Source organism: Aphelocoma coerulescens (assembly GCF_041296385.1).
Source record: "Aphelocoma coerulescens isolate FSJ_1873_10779 chromosome Z unlocalized genomic scaffold, UR_Acoe_1.0 ChrZ, whole genome shotgun sequence".
Classification (NCBI taxonomy): Eukaryota; Metazoa; Chordata; class Aves; order Passeriformes; family Corvidae; genus Aphelocoma; species Aphelocoma coerulescens.
This window is the reverse complement of record NW_027184085.1, coordinates 39,613,685-39,628,334: the sequence shown is the minus strand read 5'-3', so window position 1 is coordinate 39,628,334 and position 14,650 is coordinate 39,613,685. Positions and strand designations below refer to the sequence as shown.

At 38.9% G+C, this 14,650-nt stretch overlaps 1 protein-coding gene across 5 annotated transcripts in view; it reads left to right on the top strand.

Moving 5' to 3' along the window:
* Positions 1-14,650, top strand: part of CDC14B (cell division cycle 14B) — a 52,931-nt gene continuing 38,281 nt past the window's right edge. For 2 of the 5 annotated variants that reach the window (XM_069001150.1, XM_069001149.1), the window contains exons 1-4: positions 7-419; positions 8,204-8,297; positions 9,189-9,264; positions 11,210-11,302. In XM_069001150.1, coding sequence (XP_068857251.1) covers positions 260-419; positions 8,204-8,297; positions 9,189-9,264; positions 11,210-11,302 — 423 coding nt within the window. In that variant the 5' untranslated portion in view covers positions 7-259. Of the gene's footprint in view, positions 420-8,203; positions 8,298-9,188; positions 9,265-11,209; positions 11,303-14,650 lie in introns of all 5 variants that reach the window. The other 3 variants (XM_069001147.1, XM_069001148.1, XM_069001151.1) reach the window with 2 other exon arrangements.

The window sequence follows — 14,650 nt, the reverse complement described above, 5'->3', positions numbered from 1 at the left end:
CACCTGTTACCGCGGCCGCCATGACGTCACTCCCCCGCCGCTCCGCGCCGCTGACGCCACACCGCGCGCCCCAATCAGGGGCGGCCGTTGGGGGTGCGGCGGGCGCTCCGCCGGGCGGGGGGCGAAGGTGCGGCGGGAGGGGGCGGTGTCCGCGGGGACGCGTCAGCCGCCGCCCTCGCCGCCGCGGGGTCCCTCCCCTCCCTCCGGCCGCCCGGTCCCCGCGGGATGAGGGCATCGTAGCGCCGCGGCCGCCTCCGCCATGAAGCGGAAGACCTGGGCCGAGGCGCGGCGCCGCGCAGCCCCGGCGCCGCCCGCGCTGAAGAGGACGCGGGGCGCGACGCCGCGGGCGGCGGGGGGCGAGGCGGAGCGGCGGCGGCAGCTGCCCCCTCCCGGGCCGGAGACCTGCCTGAGGATCGCGGGTGAGGGGGCTGTGCCGGGGGGTGGGGGTGTCCCGGTGTCCCGTCGCGTCCCATCCCGCCGGCGGTGGGCGCCGCTCCGGCTTCGGGTAGGGAGACGTGCCCGCGGGGCAGGAAAACTTCCCGCCGGCGCGATTCCCGGCGGGACTCTGGGGCGCTCGGCAGCCGCTGCCGTCCGGGCGGTGGGTCGGTCGGTCCCCGAGCTCTGGCTGTCACTCAGCGAAGTGTTGTTGAGAACTGCACCGCTCGTCCGGCGGGATAACTCATCCTGCCGATGTCCCGGTAGCCCGAGCCGCACCGAGCACCAGCTGCCTCGTGCTGGCGTTTTCTGCCTGCGAGAGAGAGCAAACGGAAAACAGCGTTAAACACATTTCTGTCCGTTCGACACGTTGGGGGGGGGGGGGGGGGAAGAGCACATTTCTCCACGTATCGGGGGGATGGATACGCACACACGTACATATCTATGTTTCTCCTGATGCAGTAATATCGGCTAATGGGTAAAATAACGGGCAAACGTCGCGCCTCTTCTTGACACGCAAATGCCAACAGCTTGTGCAGGCAGGTTTGCTCAGTATCGTCCTTCCTTTTCGTGACTCCAGGCTCCCAGCCGCGCTTTGTTTTGGCACAGGAATCTGCCTCTTTTAAGAAGCCTATTGGATCACAGCCAGAAAATTCCGAGTTTGAGTTACCCGGCTAAAGGACGACCTTGAGTTTAGGTTGCCTAAAGGCAACAACAACAACAAAAATTACTTTTTAAGTCATGTGTCACGATCTCAGAATGGTAGTGTATTTGCAACTTCTCATAGAAAGCAAGAAATAAACCTCCCGGCCCATCTCAGTGAAGGGCACAGAAAATATCTGTGAACAGAGCAAGCAAAAATATAAAGAACAAACATGCAGAAAAGGTACCAATGTACCTTTTATTTCTGTGCCAAGAAGCAGGGGTCCTTAAATTAACTAGTGTGTCTCCTAGATAACTGTATGTTTAGAAAACCGTAAGATTGTGTTTTGAAAATTTGGCATAGCAACGTAGAAAGAATGTAAACTGCCAGAGCTTACCAGATTCTTATTTTTAAAAAGCTTTAATACTGTCAGGGAGTAAAATCCTAAATATTCCTGCCAAAAATACAGCATTTTAGGCCTTGTCTACCCAGAGAAACATAACGGTGTACTTATCTACAGAACTCTAAGGCTCCAATGACCCCGTATGTGAATTTTTTCTATAACAGCAACCATTTATATATGACATGATGATAGTATGATTTTAAGGTCAAGTGTGGAAACCACTCATGTGACAGATAATGACTTTTTGCTATCAAAGTGATTTCACTACCTGGATCACCACTCAGCCCTGTCCAGCTCACATCTCCAGCAAACAGATCTGTCTAAGCATTCTCATGAAGCAGTTGCTTGGATCTGGTAACGTGTGTCTGGCATCAACAGGCCCATTAAATAACTGTATTTTCTCCTTCAAAAAATGTTCACCCATTTAAATTCATTAGAGCGCCCAGGCTTTGCCTTGTGTTTTTTCAGTGGGATTTCACTATGTGCAGCAGTACCTAGTATAGTAAATTTGATTAAAGTGCACTAGATTATTATATTTAACAATACTTCATTTTGTCTTGATCTTGCTCTGCACAGTGGCTGCTGTTTATTGTCTAATTTTTAATCCTGATTTGAATTACAGTCTGATTTTTAGTTTGCTGCAATGTCATACTTATTTTTTTAAAGAGAAATCTTAATAAGATAACAGGCTTACCTTTTTATTCAGCTGTTGTAAAGTTATGTCAAAGTTTGAAATGTCAGTTCTGCCTTCTTGTAATGTGGTTCTGAGGAGTTAATTAATAGGCGTAGACTGGAGACAAATTAAAGCATAAGGTCTTATTCTTAAAGAATGGATGTACTGGTAAATACTTGAACCACTGTAAAAGCTGAGAGATCTGTGTTAGCTTATCTACTTACAGAAACAGTGTCAAACTTACTAAGAACATTGCAGGCTACCCTTATTTTCATCTTTGCAAAAGACAGAAGTGGAACATAAACCCAAATTGCTGTAAAGATTTATGGATCTTTTCTTGTGTGATGTTACATTCATAAACAGCAAAGTTTCAAATCCATTCTAGGAATTTTATACCCAACAGACTTACAATAATTATTGCATTTCTTTATTTTGTAATTGATTGTATGCATCAGCCATGTGTCAGAATAACTATTAATCAGAACTATCTAAATTTTTTTGTTTACTATTAAGTCTAGTTCAAGAAAGCTGTCCTTTTAAAAAATTGTTTATTTTGGTCTATTAAGCTGCATGGTAAGCTTTATCATTTTCTCTTTGTCGACTAGTGCACGAGGCTTGCTGGTATGAATTCAATTTGCTGGAACTGAATGCATTTCTTCTGTTTATTAGAAACATATTCCCATATCCTTCTGATCTCTGAGAGAAGTAATTTATATGATCTAAATAAAATGTAGCAATGCTCTGTGAGATGTTTGAAAGCTGTTCATTTCCTTTCCTCGGCTGCTTTTCTTTCTCATTGCTCTGATTTTATAAATAACATTTTAAAGAAGAGGTGGAATTATAATGCATAAACCTCAGGCAAAAGGTGTGGGTTTCTCTCTCACCTATTTTCAGTAGTGAATTTTAAAATGAAATAACTACAACAACTATACATGAAATTAAATTTCAAGTGATACAATGTCATGGGTCATTTCTTGACATTTGATTGTTCTTCCTGCTGAATGTATATCCAGTTTGTTTACAGTATGGAACTAGCATCTTAAAGGATGCTCTAAGCTGCAGTGTATATACCTATTTTTTTTCCTTCATTGAGAATAATTTTGCTTATACTGTCAGTTGGAGTTGATAATTAAATATTCATTTTAATGTATTCATTGATATGTGGGTTGTTTTTTCAGTTTTGTAGTGCAGTTTGTTTTTTTTTTTCCAAACCATTAAATTGTCTTTTTCCAGGAGTGCTGGCTTGTCATTATAAACTTTGTGTGCCCAAACTTTGTGTATTTTTCTAGAATGCTAAGGACACTTCTAATAAGTTCCATTAAGCTTGCAATATTTTGACTGTCACCACTTCCAATTAGTTTTTATTATGCAGCTATCTCAGTACAAAACCTGTGCTTACTCTTTTATCAATATGACTTCACTTACTTGTGAGTCTTTCCCAAAGTTAAGATTTTAAATACATGTTTAAGGCTTTCAGTGTCTAATCCAGCACTGAAAGCGCATGAACATATGTATCCTTGTGTATCAGTCAAGAGCAGCAGAGTGGAAGCACTCTGTGTAAGTGAAGTAACAGTGTTGATCAGTCATAACATGGCACTGAAAATAATGCTTTCATAGTATTTTGTTTAAAAAAAAAGTTTCTTTATCTTTGTAGTGTGCTTTCATTTCCTTTATCACAGTCCAGGCTGTTGTTCTAATTGCCAAATCTATCATTAGCTAAATTTGAAATATAGTTATGTCTGAATGAATTTTTTCAAGGATAGAAAGGCTAAAAAGAAAATCTTAAACAATTTTGCTTTTTGTCTTGTCATTGCAACAGGATTTGCCTTTTATGTTTTCTTTCATGTCTTTCAAATATTTTGAAGTTTTTTAAGTCAAACACAACAAAATTCCATATACCAACTCTGAGTTTAGATATACACTCCTCTTACAATAATAAAAACTCTTTGGTTACATTCCTGATGATTCAAAACAGACTAGCATTGGGTTTTGTAGTACTGTCAGTCTCTTGAGTTTCTCTTCTATGACATCTATTTAACAATAGAACTGTAGAATTTCTGTTTGTATTAAATAATGTTTGCTGATCATATGCAGACTTGTCTTGCCACTAGTGCCTGTTTGCTATTTAGTTGTCACTTAAAGTCATGGAATGACTTAGGTTGGAAGAAGCCTCTAAAATCATCAAGTCCAACTGTAATTCTTGAATTAATGAAATTTCTGTCTTGAAGGCCTGTGCAGCACAACCTGAGAAGCATCAGGCTTTTTGAGAGTAAAGGAAGGAGATTATTTTTTAATCTCTAAATTCACATTAATGTGATTTTGAAGTGGTACCTCTCCATTTCCTGTACATCTATTTCCACAGAACACTGTGGCTCTGATAAACAAACAGAGTGCTTTTGCTTCTGTATACACTCTGCAATTAGCTTGGACAGTCATGCTTGTGCTAGCTTTAGTCTCACTAGTTGAGGTAACAGCAGTAGCTCAGTTAGGGGTATGTAGGCTCATTTTGTTGTACATTGAATGCTTACTCAAAATAATTGCCTGCAGTGACATCCGTGCTTATGTATTTTAGCTGTTTTGTTATATAAGGCTGACAAAATTAAGTGTATTTGAAGTATGTCTAACATGCTGCAGCCATATCTCCTAACTGCAGAGCAGATGCAGCCTGTAAGGCAGTGAGCCCTACTCTGTCGTTCTTCTGAGAGATGATTAGAAAGGTCTGCTCTAGTTTGATAATTTTAGGATGATTTTTTATCAGAAATTTGCAGGAATTAGGAAGTGCTCAAGTGCTCTATATGTAAATGAAATACTAAAAAGCTAAAATTAGCAAAGGAAACATGAAGATAATGAAAGGGAAGCCTTGCTCTGGTGATCCAAACCTTTGTGGAATCCTAGTGAAATCAAATAATCAGTGCTTGATTGTATTTTATATATAAACTCTCAATCCTGCAATCAGATCCTTAATGAAGGAATTCTACTTTCTCTTAATTTCTGTTAAAAAAGTCAACACACTAATCCTTGACTAAATAGAACTTGGAATATGTTTGGAAAAAAACAGGTAAAAACAGACATGGTGAGTAATACAGCATTTTTCAGATGCTGGACTGGTAAATCAGTAGAAAGGTAAATACACTCACAGGAAATTTCTTTTTTCTAAAATCTCCCCATAGGAAACATGTTAAAAAGATGGAGCCTGCTGTTTACATAATAGGGAGTAATTGTTAGCAGTGCACAGGAATGGACAGCTTGTCAGGATATTGGCATTTGACACACACTGCTCTTACTGTGAGGTACTTCTGTAAACTCATTAAACTCAAGTTTCTTTCAGGTGTTTTAAGAATAGCAACAATGAACACAGTTCAGAGAACCATTGCCAATAGCAATTCAGAAGGCCACATACATGCTGCTTGCTCAAGATAGGAATTCTTATTTTTGCTGGACATTTTTGCAAGCTGCAGAAGAATTTCAGTAAGAATACGAGCACTGAGGATGCAAGTGATTCTTTTATTCCAAATCCTGATTAGGAGCAAAATGCTAAATTATTTTAGGTCTTTGACCTGTGTAAATTATATTTGCTTTCATTTTTGTCCTCCTTTTGTATTTGAAGATTTTGGATTGCTCTTTGCAAAGTACTTTGGCATTTTCAAAAATAATGTAAAGTTTCTGTGAAGAAGCTGGAGTGCAAGAAGGTAGTGTTTGAGTACCCATGGTACTCAGTTTGAGTACCACAGTCATTCTTCCCAGACTTTGATGCAGTTATTGTTTGTGTATAATAAAGAGGGAGAGCTCAGTCTAGTCAATAATTAGACTGGCACTTAAGGACAGATGCCATGGAGGGAAAAATCTTGGCTGCATGTTCCTGCTGTTAACCCCCATCAGGCTGGTTCAGTAAGCTAACTCAGAAGATTTTTCCTTGTAAGGAACCTGGTGGCAGCTAGCCATTAAATCAGTTTAGAAGTGGTGTGAAATTATAGCTTGGGGCTGCCGTGACATGTGTTTAATCTAGCAATGCCAGTTTAAACACAATCCCTAGATATCACATCCTCTCAGTTCTCCTTTCTGCTTCCTCCCTTGTCCTCGGTTCTCCTGTACTCATGTTAGCTCTCATTCTCAGAGCAGAGGGAAGTAAGTAAGCAAGGCAGCTTTTTACCTTCTTTTCCTCTTTTCTTTTTTTCCTTTCCCTTTTCTTTTTTTCTTGCCTTCTTTTTTCCATTTTTTCCTTTTTTTTCTTTGTTTTTTCCTTTTATTTTCCTTTTTTTTCTTTTTTTTCCTTCTTTTTTTTAGTATTGCCTATGGATACCTGTTACAGTTTCTCATTCATGCAAATACACCTTGACACAGTTCAGTGATTAACACAGTGGTGGGGAACCACCTCCAAAAATCCACCCCAGGACTGCCTCTCTATGAAGTAGATTTTGCAATAGCATATTTTGTATCCAGCTGGAGTATTGGTGCACTCGCTTTTCCACACATAATTGACTTTGTAGGCCAGTTTAGCCACTTCTTAGAAATGCACGCATTATTCTAAATTTTATCCTTTGGCTTGTTTTCAGGGGATGATTTGGTAAATGCTGGGAGGTACAGAAGGAGGTAATGCATTTCCCATCTAGGACTTCAGCTGCTCTGGTTACACGATGGCATTATTAGAAATTAAATAAGCAAATTGGGTGCATTGCTTCTGCTAGAGAGTAAAGAAGTAGGTGCCTGACTTGCTTAGGAGGTGCTGTACAGCTTACTGTTGCTCATGACATGTAAATGTTTAAACCAAACCACTCACATCAGGCTGCTGTTCTACTGAAATAAGCATTAAGAAAATGTACAATTTTTGGTGTCTGCCTTCACCTTTTGAGATACTAGTGTATGTAGATGAGCACTGAGCATGTGACTGTTGAAATATAGATATGGTAACTCCTTTCATGGCATACTTTGACATGTAATTTCAGGATACAGGTAATGATTTCTAAGTGCTGGTCATGGATGATGTTGTTTTGAAGCTTAAAGTGATTTTTTTTTTCCCCCTGCTGTCTAAAAACTGACAGAGTTTTTCTTCATCACAAATCGTGTTTTGAAATAATACATGCAGGTGATCTGTTTTGATAAATAATATCTCTGTTCTAGGGAACTAATTTGGGGAAACAAAAGCTTTCCTTTTAGGTCTGAATTTTAATCCAAATATTTTATGATGATATTTCTCAGCAGGAGGAAGACAAGTATTGCGGTGGTGCTGCAAGCCTCAATTTTTATTGACCAATTACCGCAAGCACAGCAATTTATAGCAGGAGCACAGTCAGTGTTTAAAGTTCACTGGGGCTTCAGCTTCCCCAGCCATAAAAGTAATTTATATCTATGTGAATACTGCGGGTATTTTTTTCCCCTCTTAGCAAAGGAAGCCAGGACAAGTACAAGATGCCTCCTGCCTGCAGGCACACAGGCTTTGAAGGGGCAGCTGGGGTGGGAATGGAAATTTGAATGGAGATGTCCAGGTGGAGGCTTGGCTGGTGTTCCCATGGGCAGCATGGGCTGCCCTGTTCATCCTTCCTGAGTCTGTTACCTGCAGGCTTTAATTGCATGGCACTACTGTCAAAATCATGGCTTTACAGAAAGAAGTGCCTGTGCTTTGGTGCGAGTGTGCTTCATTATTTAGTTTAACGTAGGTGCTCAGAGGTGCAGAGGGATTTGTGGTTTAGTTTGGGGGGGTGTGGTGTGTGCATTGGTATTTCGAGTGCAACCACCTGCCGAAGGAGGTCTCTGCTCTGTGTGTGGGTGCAAGTCAGGGTCCTGCTATTTTGCGAAGTCATCAAACAAGGAACACTTTGGGAAAGAATACTTAAGAGCTGGGGATTATGGGAATGCTGCTGAGCAAAAAACCTCCATCTTTTTGTGCTTTGTTTGTTTAACACTGGAGAAATAATAATACCTAACTCAATACTTAAAAGAAGATTTTCTTCGTTCTAAACCATTTAAAGTTGTCCCACTGAGAGGTAATACTTCAGACTTTCAGCAAAAAAGCATGATGTTTATAAAAGCTTCCAATTTTCTTGCATTTCAGATCGCCTTTATTTTGCAATTCTCTGCCAAAAACCAAAGAGTGGAGCTGCAAATACCCATTATTTCTGCATAGATGATGAACTTGTGTATGAGAAGTAAGTACCAACTTTTTTTTTTCTTGGTTTTTTTTACAGAAATAAATTAGTCAGAACAACAGCAGTGAGGAATCAGTATCGTTGGAGAACTAATTACATGAGTTGGGTCTTCTCAGACCAAACATGCCATGATGATTTATAGACCTTAGAGTGGTTTCTTGCTTTCCCATCAGGATTTCTTAAAAATTTTTCAAAGCAGAAGCTTTCATTATACCCATTCCTGTTAGAAGACACAGGAACATGATACAGCATATAGATTCAGAAGTGCACATTGAACTGCCAGACTAAAGGGGGTGTCTTTGGTTCCTCATGTATTAAGTGGAATGTCTGAACTTCCTAGAATCAGAGGAAAAAAATGGCAAAGTCAATTCAAGCCTTTATGAGCTGACAATGGATATATTATTTCCCCTGGAGTGAACAATGTTTGCCTTTTACATGATGTGGAATGTTCCTAATTCTTCAACTGGTTTTGATCAAGGGCATGCTTGCTGTTTTTTAACGCACTAATCAATCTTTATTCTCTGTGTTCCCTTTTCTCTGGCACTGTGTATTAGCTCCTTTAAAAGTAAAGCTTATTAGTTCCTCTTAAAATAGAGTTTAAAAACTTATGTCACAGAGTGATACAGTAGTGCGAAGTAGTTCTTAAAACCTGGATATTGGTATTTTGAATGGTGCTGTGTGAAAAACAAAGACGACAGTTTTAGTCCATGTTTAAAGATGACAAAACCTTTCCTCCAACAAATCAGTATGTGTTTACATAAGAAAGCGTGCTTGTTTTTAGAATGATATATGTATATCACATGTGTATTATTACTCCTTGCTTTGTGCATCTTGTTAAAAAAAGAGGCATTTACAGGGGTCATGTACAATTTTTCCCCTTTCTTCTAACAGCTTCTATGCAGACTTTGGACCACTCAATCTGGCAATGGTCTACAGATACTGCTGCAAGCTAAATAAGAAATTAAAGGTAATGCTTGGGTTTTTTATTCAAAAGCCAGTATTACTGGCTTTCTAAAAAACAAAAACAAATGAGCCAAAATTTCTTTTATTGTTGTTGTTATTGTTCAGGTGCTTTCCTGTTTTCCTAATCCATCTGAATTCTGAATATGAATGTTAGATTTTATTGAGGTGAATTTAGGGAGGAGGAGGATCAGTATGGAAAACCCACTTACTTTTAAGAACCAAAAAGATGCACAACTGTGGCAGTAACTATCGTTTAGGTTTTAGAAGATCAGTTGCTAAATGAAAACAGTCTCTTCTATATGAAAAGCGTCTTTCCTGGAATTCAGTCCTGTTGGCAATCTGCCAATATTGAGTGAGCTCGAGAGTGCTGTGCTATGCTTTTATTTGAAATGTTTTTTGTTTGACTTGGTCTTCTCCTCTGATACTGACATTCTTCAGTAATGAACAACATTTGATCTTTAGTAGCATTGATAGCATTGGCCTGAAGGAAGATACTCTGCTCATACTGCAGATGACTATCTCTTACAGGAGCTCAGTAATTTTTTGGGATTGGGCTCTTGATAGGGCATAGTGTCTTAAAAATGGATTTCTTAAATTAATTAACACAACTGACTACAAGTTAGTTGACCTTTACTAGATGTTGGAGTGTAAAACCTGTTTGACAGATAAAAAAGCTTATTTTCATAAATGTCAATCACAGTTTGCCCGTTCAAAACTCCTTAGATCTTTCTGCCACTGAAGTGTGAAAAGTGGGAAATATACAGCACATTATAGACTAAGAGTGTATTTTTTTTTCATTCCTTGATGTCTGTCACTGATAATAGTTTGCATAATTCAGACTTGCTTTATTCTTTAGGTTGGAGAAGCAATTGGCACACATGGGTGGGATGTTGCTGCTCTGTTATTACTAGGGCACTTGCAGAATTATCTCTGGCTAAGCCTGAGATAAACCTGTTTAGTGGTCCGGTCTGGGAGATGGTAAACTCCCAGCTGGGTAACTGTGGTTTGCCAGAGATGAGAGTCTCTGATTTTTGTATACAGGATGCTCTGAGGCAACACAAGTCTGTGTTATATATAGTCCCTTTCCATGTCTTGTGTTTGACATTGGACAGACATGTTAGGATTTCTGAGAACATATTTCTGCTACTGATCTGGAGTTTATTTGTCTTGAATGCATTGAATCTAGTATCTTGAGCAAGTAACATTGATATTTAAATGCATAAAATGACATTTTTTGATAGCTTAGCAGTTGATCAAAGTGTGCAGTTTCAAGCACATCAGAATTTATTTCAAAAGGCAGTTAGTGGGTAACTGCCACCACATGTGTGTGGCCTTTCTATTGACAATTCTGTTCCACCCCCATTCTAAGATAAATGGAGAAACTGTATGCCATGCCAAGATGACACTTAAAAAAATTATTTATGATAAAGTTCAGAAATACTTTCAAAATATTTTAATCTAAGCATGGTTCTGATCCTTAGAAACAAATACTAGTGGATTTATGTACATTTGGGTTTGAAAAATGAATAAAAATGTGTAAATTCTTTAATTTTTAATTCTAAATTATTTAAATGTTTAAAATTTTTGCAACTGTAATATACCTATAATGCTTTTGAGAGTGCCACTTTCTATTGTCATAAATGGCTATATGTTACACAAGGCGTGAAGTCAAAAATACTAACTAAAAATAGGAATGCATTTAAGAAGAAAAAGAAAAGATTTCAGTAATTTGTATCAAAAATTATTTAGGCTGGATACTGGGAAAAATACTGGAAAAATCTGGGTAGGGATACAATACAGTTTTCCAAAGCTTCTGAAGGACTACTCTATAGTATTCTTGGTTCTCTCAGAGACGAACCATTCTTCTGAATGCATTCCTCTGATCTTATTAAAGAAGGTGTAAAAGGTCTAAAATGCAAAATTATAATCTTGTTCATTTCTTGATACAGTCATTTTCATTGATAAGGAAGAAAATAATTCATTATACTGGGTTTGATCAGAAAAAGCAAGCAAACGCTGCATTCCTCATAGGCTCCTACGCAGTAAGTATTTAAATTTTTACATCAGCTGCTGACTGTGTTAATTTTTTCATACTAAATTTTTAGAAGAGCAAGATAAAACCAATTCTTTTCTCTTGAATAATCATCCTACTAATGTAATTATAGCAATGTACCACATAGTAAAAGTTTCTAAAGTCTAGCAGGTTATGTGAATGAAATTGTATGATTTTAGGTTTTTTTCCTCGCTACTGCAATCTGCGTTCTTCAGAATAAGAACATCACTGAAAAAAGACCAGTATTAATATTTTCATATAGAAAAAATGATGATTCTTGAAGTTTTACCTTTCCCCAGCCACACAACCTCTTCTTTTCTAAAATAGAAAAACATCTTGCACGGAGTATAATGTGTCATTTGCTAGTTGCATGCATGTTTAAATAAACCTTTCCTTCCCCAGCTGCTTCTTCTCTAATACAGCTTAATCTCTTCAGTTAACCTAGGAGAAGTAGTGCACGTGTGATAGGCTTAGAGCCTGTGTAAAGCCTGGGAAGATACAAGGTGGCTGGAAAGGTACTAAGCCAAGTCTGTGGCTGCAGAAGGGAAAAGGAATGGCTTTACATCTCAACTGCATGTATTTGGTGCACAAAAATGTAGTCAAGGAATAAAATGCTGAATACTTCAGGATGAAAGATGTGATGTACCATATTCATGTTCAGTTTTGACTTGTAACACACCTCAGTTGTAACCATTTCTCTTGTTTACTGAGTAATAAATGAAATGAAAAGCTATGCACTTTTTGATGTTAGAGATTTGAGGGGTTGAAGTTCATGTAGCCTTAGGTTATTCCTATTTATTGGCTGCAAAGGCTACACAGTACTTTCTGTGATGCAGGCAGTCTCCTTGCTGCCTCTCTGCATCATACAGGATGTCAATTTTTTGTTCCCCAGGGTTTCTGTGTTGTCTATATTCTCTAGCACTTTTTACAAATTGAGATCTATATTTCAAAACATGTCACTCTTCGAAAAACAGGCACTTAGGAATGTTGCTGTAGACCTTTGCATTCTTAAACCACACGGAAACCAGTAACATGAGTTACTAAGCTTGTTTGCAGTTAAGGGATTATGTTGACAAACAGCTGCAGCTTTTAGGAAAACTACTTCTTCCTAATTACTTGATCATAACTGAGGCCCAGAAGAGGGGACTGGCTTCAGTTATCAGCCATTATTTGGAAAAAAGTGGGTTTGGTTTTTTCCTATATTCTTCCAAATATGTGTAGTAGTAGCATTGTGTGGCATAGCAGCTGACATTCTGAGCAGAATTTTGGTACAGAAAATTAATGAATGGCAAAACAATCTAATAAGAAAATACTGTGGTTGACTATGCAAAAGTATACAGAAAACCTAACGCAAATCTTGTTTTTGATCACCTGGTAGACCTGCCATGTTGCAATAACAACATGCAGGTGAAGAGGAATGCTTCAACAGACTTGAATAAAGCTCTAAGATTAATATGTGTGGATTATGACAATCCAAAGCACACTAATTAAAAATGGAGGCTGTTGTACAGAGAGTAGGCAGGTTTTGCTTTAGAGAGCTGCAGTGAAGGAAGTGGGAGTTGCAGAGTAAAGAAAGGATGTTCACACAGATCCAGCTGAAGTACAGCACACAGATCCTGATTGCCTGGCCAAGGCATGTGGTAGGGCTAGTTGCAGACACACGGCACATGGCAGAAGGGGCTAGTCAAAACCACCAGTAGTTCTCAGAGTTTGGAGATGTGCTTAAGTTACTGTATTGTACACACTGAATATTTTGGCAGTTTCCCTGAAAGCCCAAGGCAAAGTGAAGCACACTGAGAGTATCAGTCACCTCCTTGCATGTGGGCATGTCTGTCTTGCAAATTTGCAAGTTATAGGTAGTGAGATAGCTCTAGCTAGATGCTGATTTTCTTTCCAGTGCAATATTTTTGGCTTTGGTACTGCTTTTTCTTAACAGTAGGGTAGAGTTTCTTCCCAGTTGCATTTAGGAGGGATTCCACTGAAGAAAGATCACAGAAGAAAAACTATGCCCCTGAGGCTTTTTTTTTTTGTGGCATTCTTTGATGATCTTTCATGAAGAGGCAAGCTTAATTACAGAGCTCATTGCTCAAGTGTTCGCACATTCTTGTCCCATATTTCTGCTTTCTGCAGGGAGAATTGGTTTGTTCTCTTTGAGGGAAGCAGCGATGCAGGATCTGTTCAGAATGCATGATAAACATTTCTATAAGCATATTTCCTGATTGAAAGGAAATATTGATGACTTCCTTATTTAAAACATATGTAGGCTTAAGTGTCTACCTTCTTTAGTTCAGAATGCTGTGCTTTTTGTTGAAGAAAGATCCATACAGATAGTGGTCAAATCTTTAAGAAGTTTCTCTGTAATTTTAGTTAAGCAGACTGTGTCGTATACATTGGTAATACCCTTTGTTGCTTGAGCTGATTGTCATAATTTATTTTTTGATCTTACAAGTATAACCCATAGGTTGATACTGTATTTTGTTTTCTATGGATTGAATGTGTTTTCTTGTTTGATTCTAATTTTTTAGCTTCATGGTAGGTTCCCATTTCAACAGCTTACCTTAGGTTGAGGAACTGTGTGGGTGTGCAATGCATTAGTTTGGGGGAGTTCAGGTTCATTCAAGGAAGAGCAAGGAAGTAGAAAGGAAATGTGGCCTTTGCAGAGTTAGTGACAAAAATAGTGCTTGTCTGCTTGTGCTGAAAGGTGTTTGATAACTTAAGCACGGTTTTGGGTGCAAGTTGCTCTGTATAGTTCCAGGTGCTACAAGTTACTTGTAAGGAATAACAGGCTGCCAGGTTTTCAAGAATAGCAAGGCACAGTGAGTCTGCGTGATTTCTGGTTTTGTTATTTTTTTTAAACACGGTTACATTTAAACTATAAAACTGTAATGAACTGTATATGGCTAGTTCTCTTCTTAGACTTCTGTGTCCTCATAAACATTCAGCTTCTGAGCATATCTTTTCAAAGGCTTGTTGACCTTCAATTTGTATTCTTAAACAGAATATTGTAACTTCTGCTTAAAGGAATTGGGATATATTAGCATGATTTATCATTAGTCATCTTTTGTTCAAATGTATATGTGTGTATATGTATCATGTGGGGATATGCTCATTTGGACTACTAAGGCAATTATGAAAGTCTTCATTAACTGTGGTGTGGTAAGGGCAGCTGTTAGTGTCCTTGTTTTCAAGCAAAGTCTGTTCTCAGTCTTTTCTTCACAGTTGATGTGTTTTAATGTATCCCCCACTCCCCTTCATCTAACTTGTCTTTCTTTCCTCTTCAGTGGAGATAGTTTATGAACTCTCCAGACTACACACTTCTTTCTCCCCTCTCCTGCAT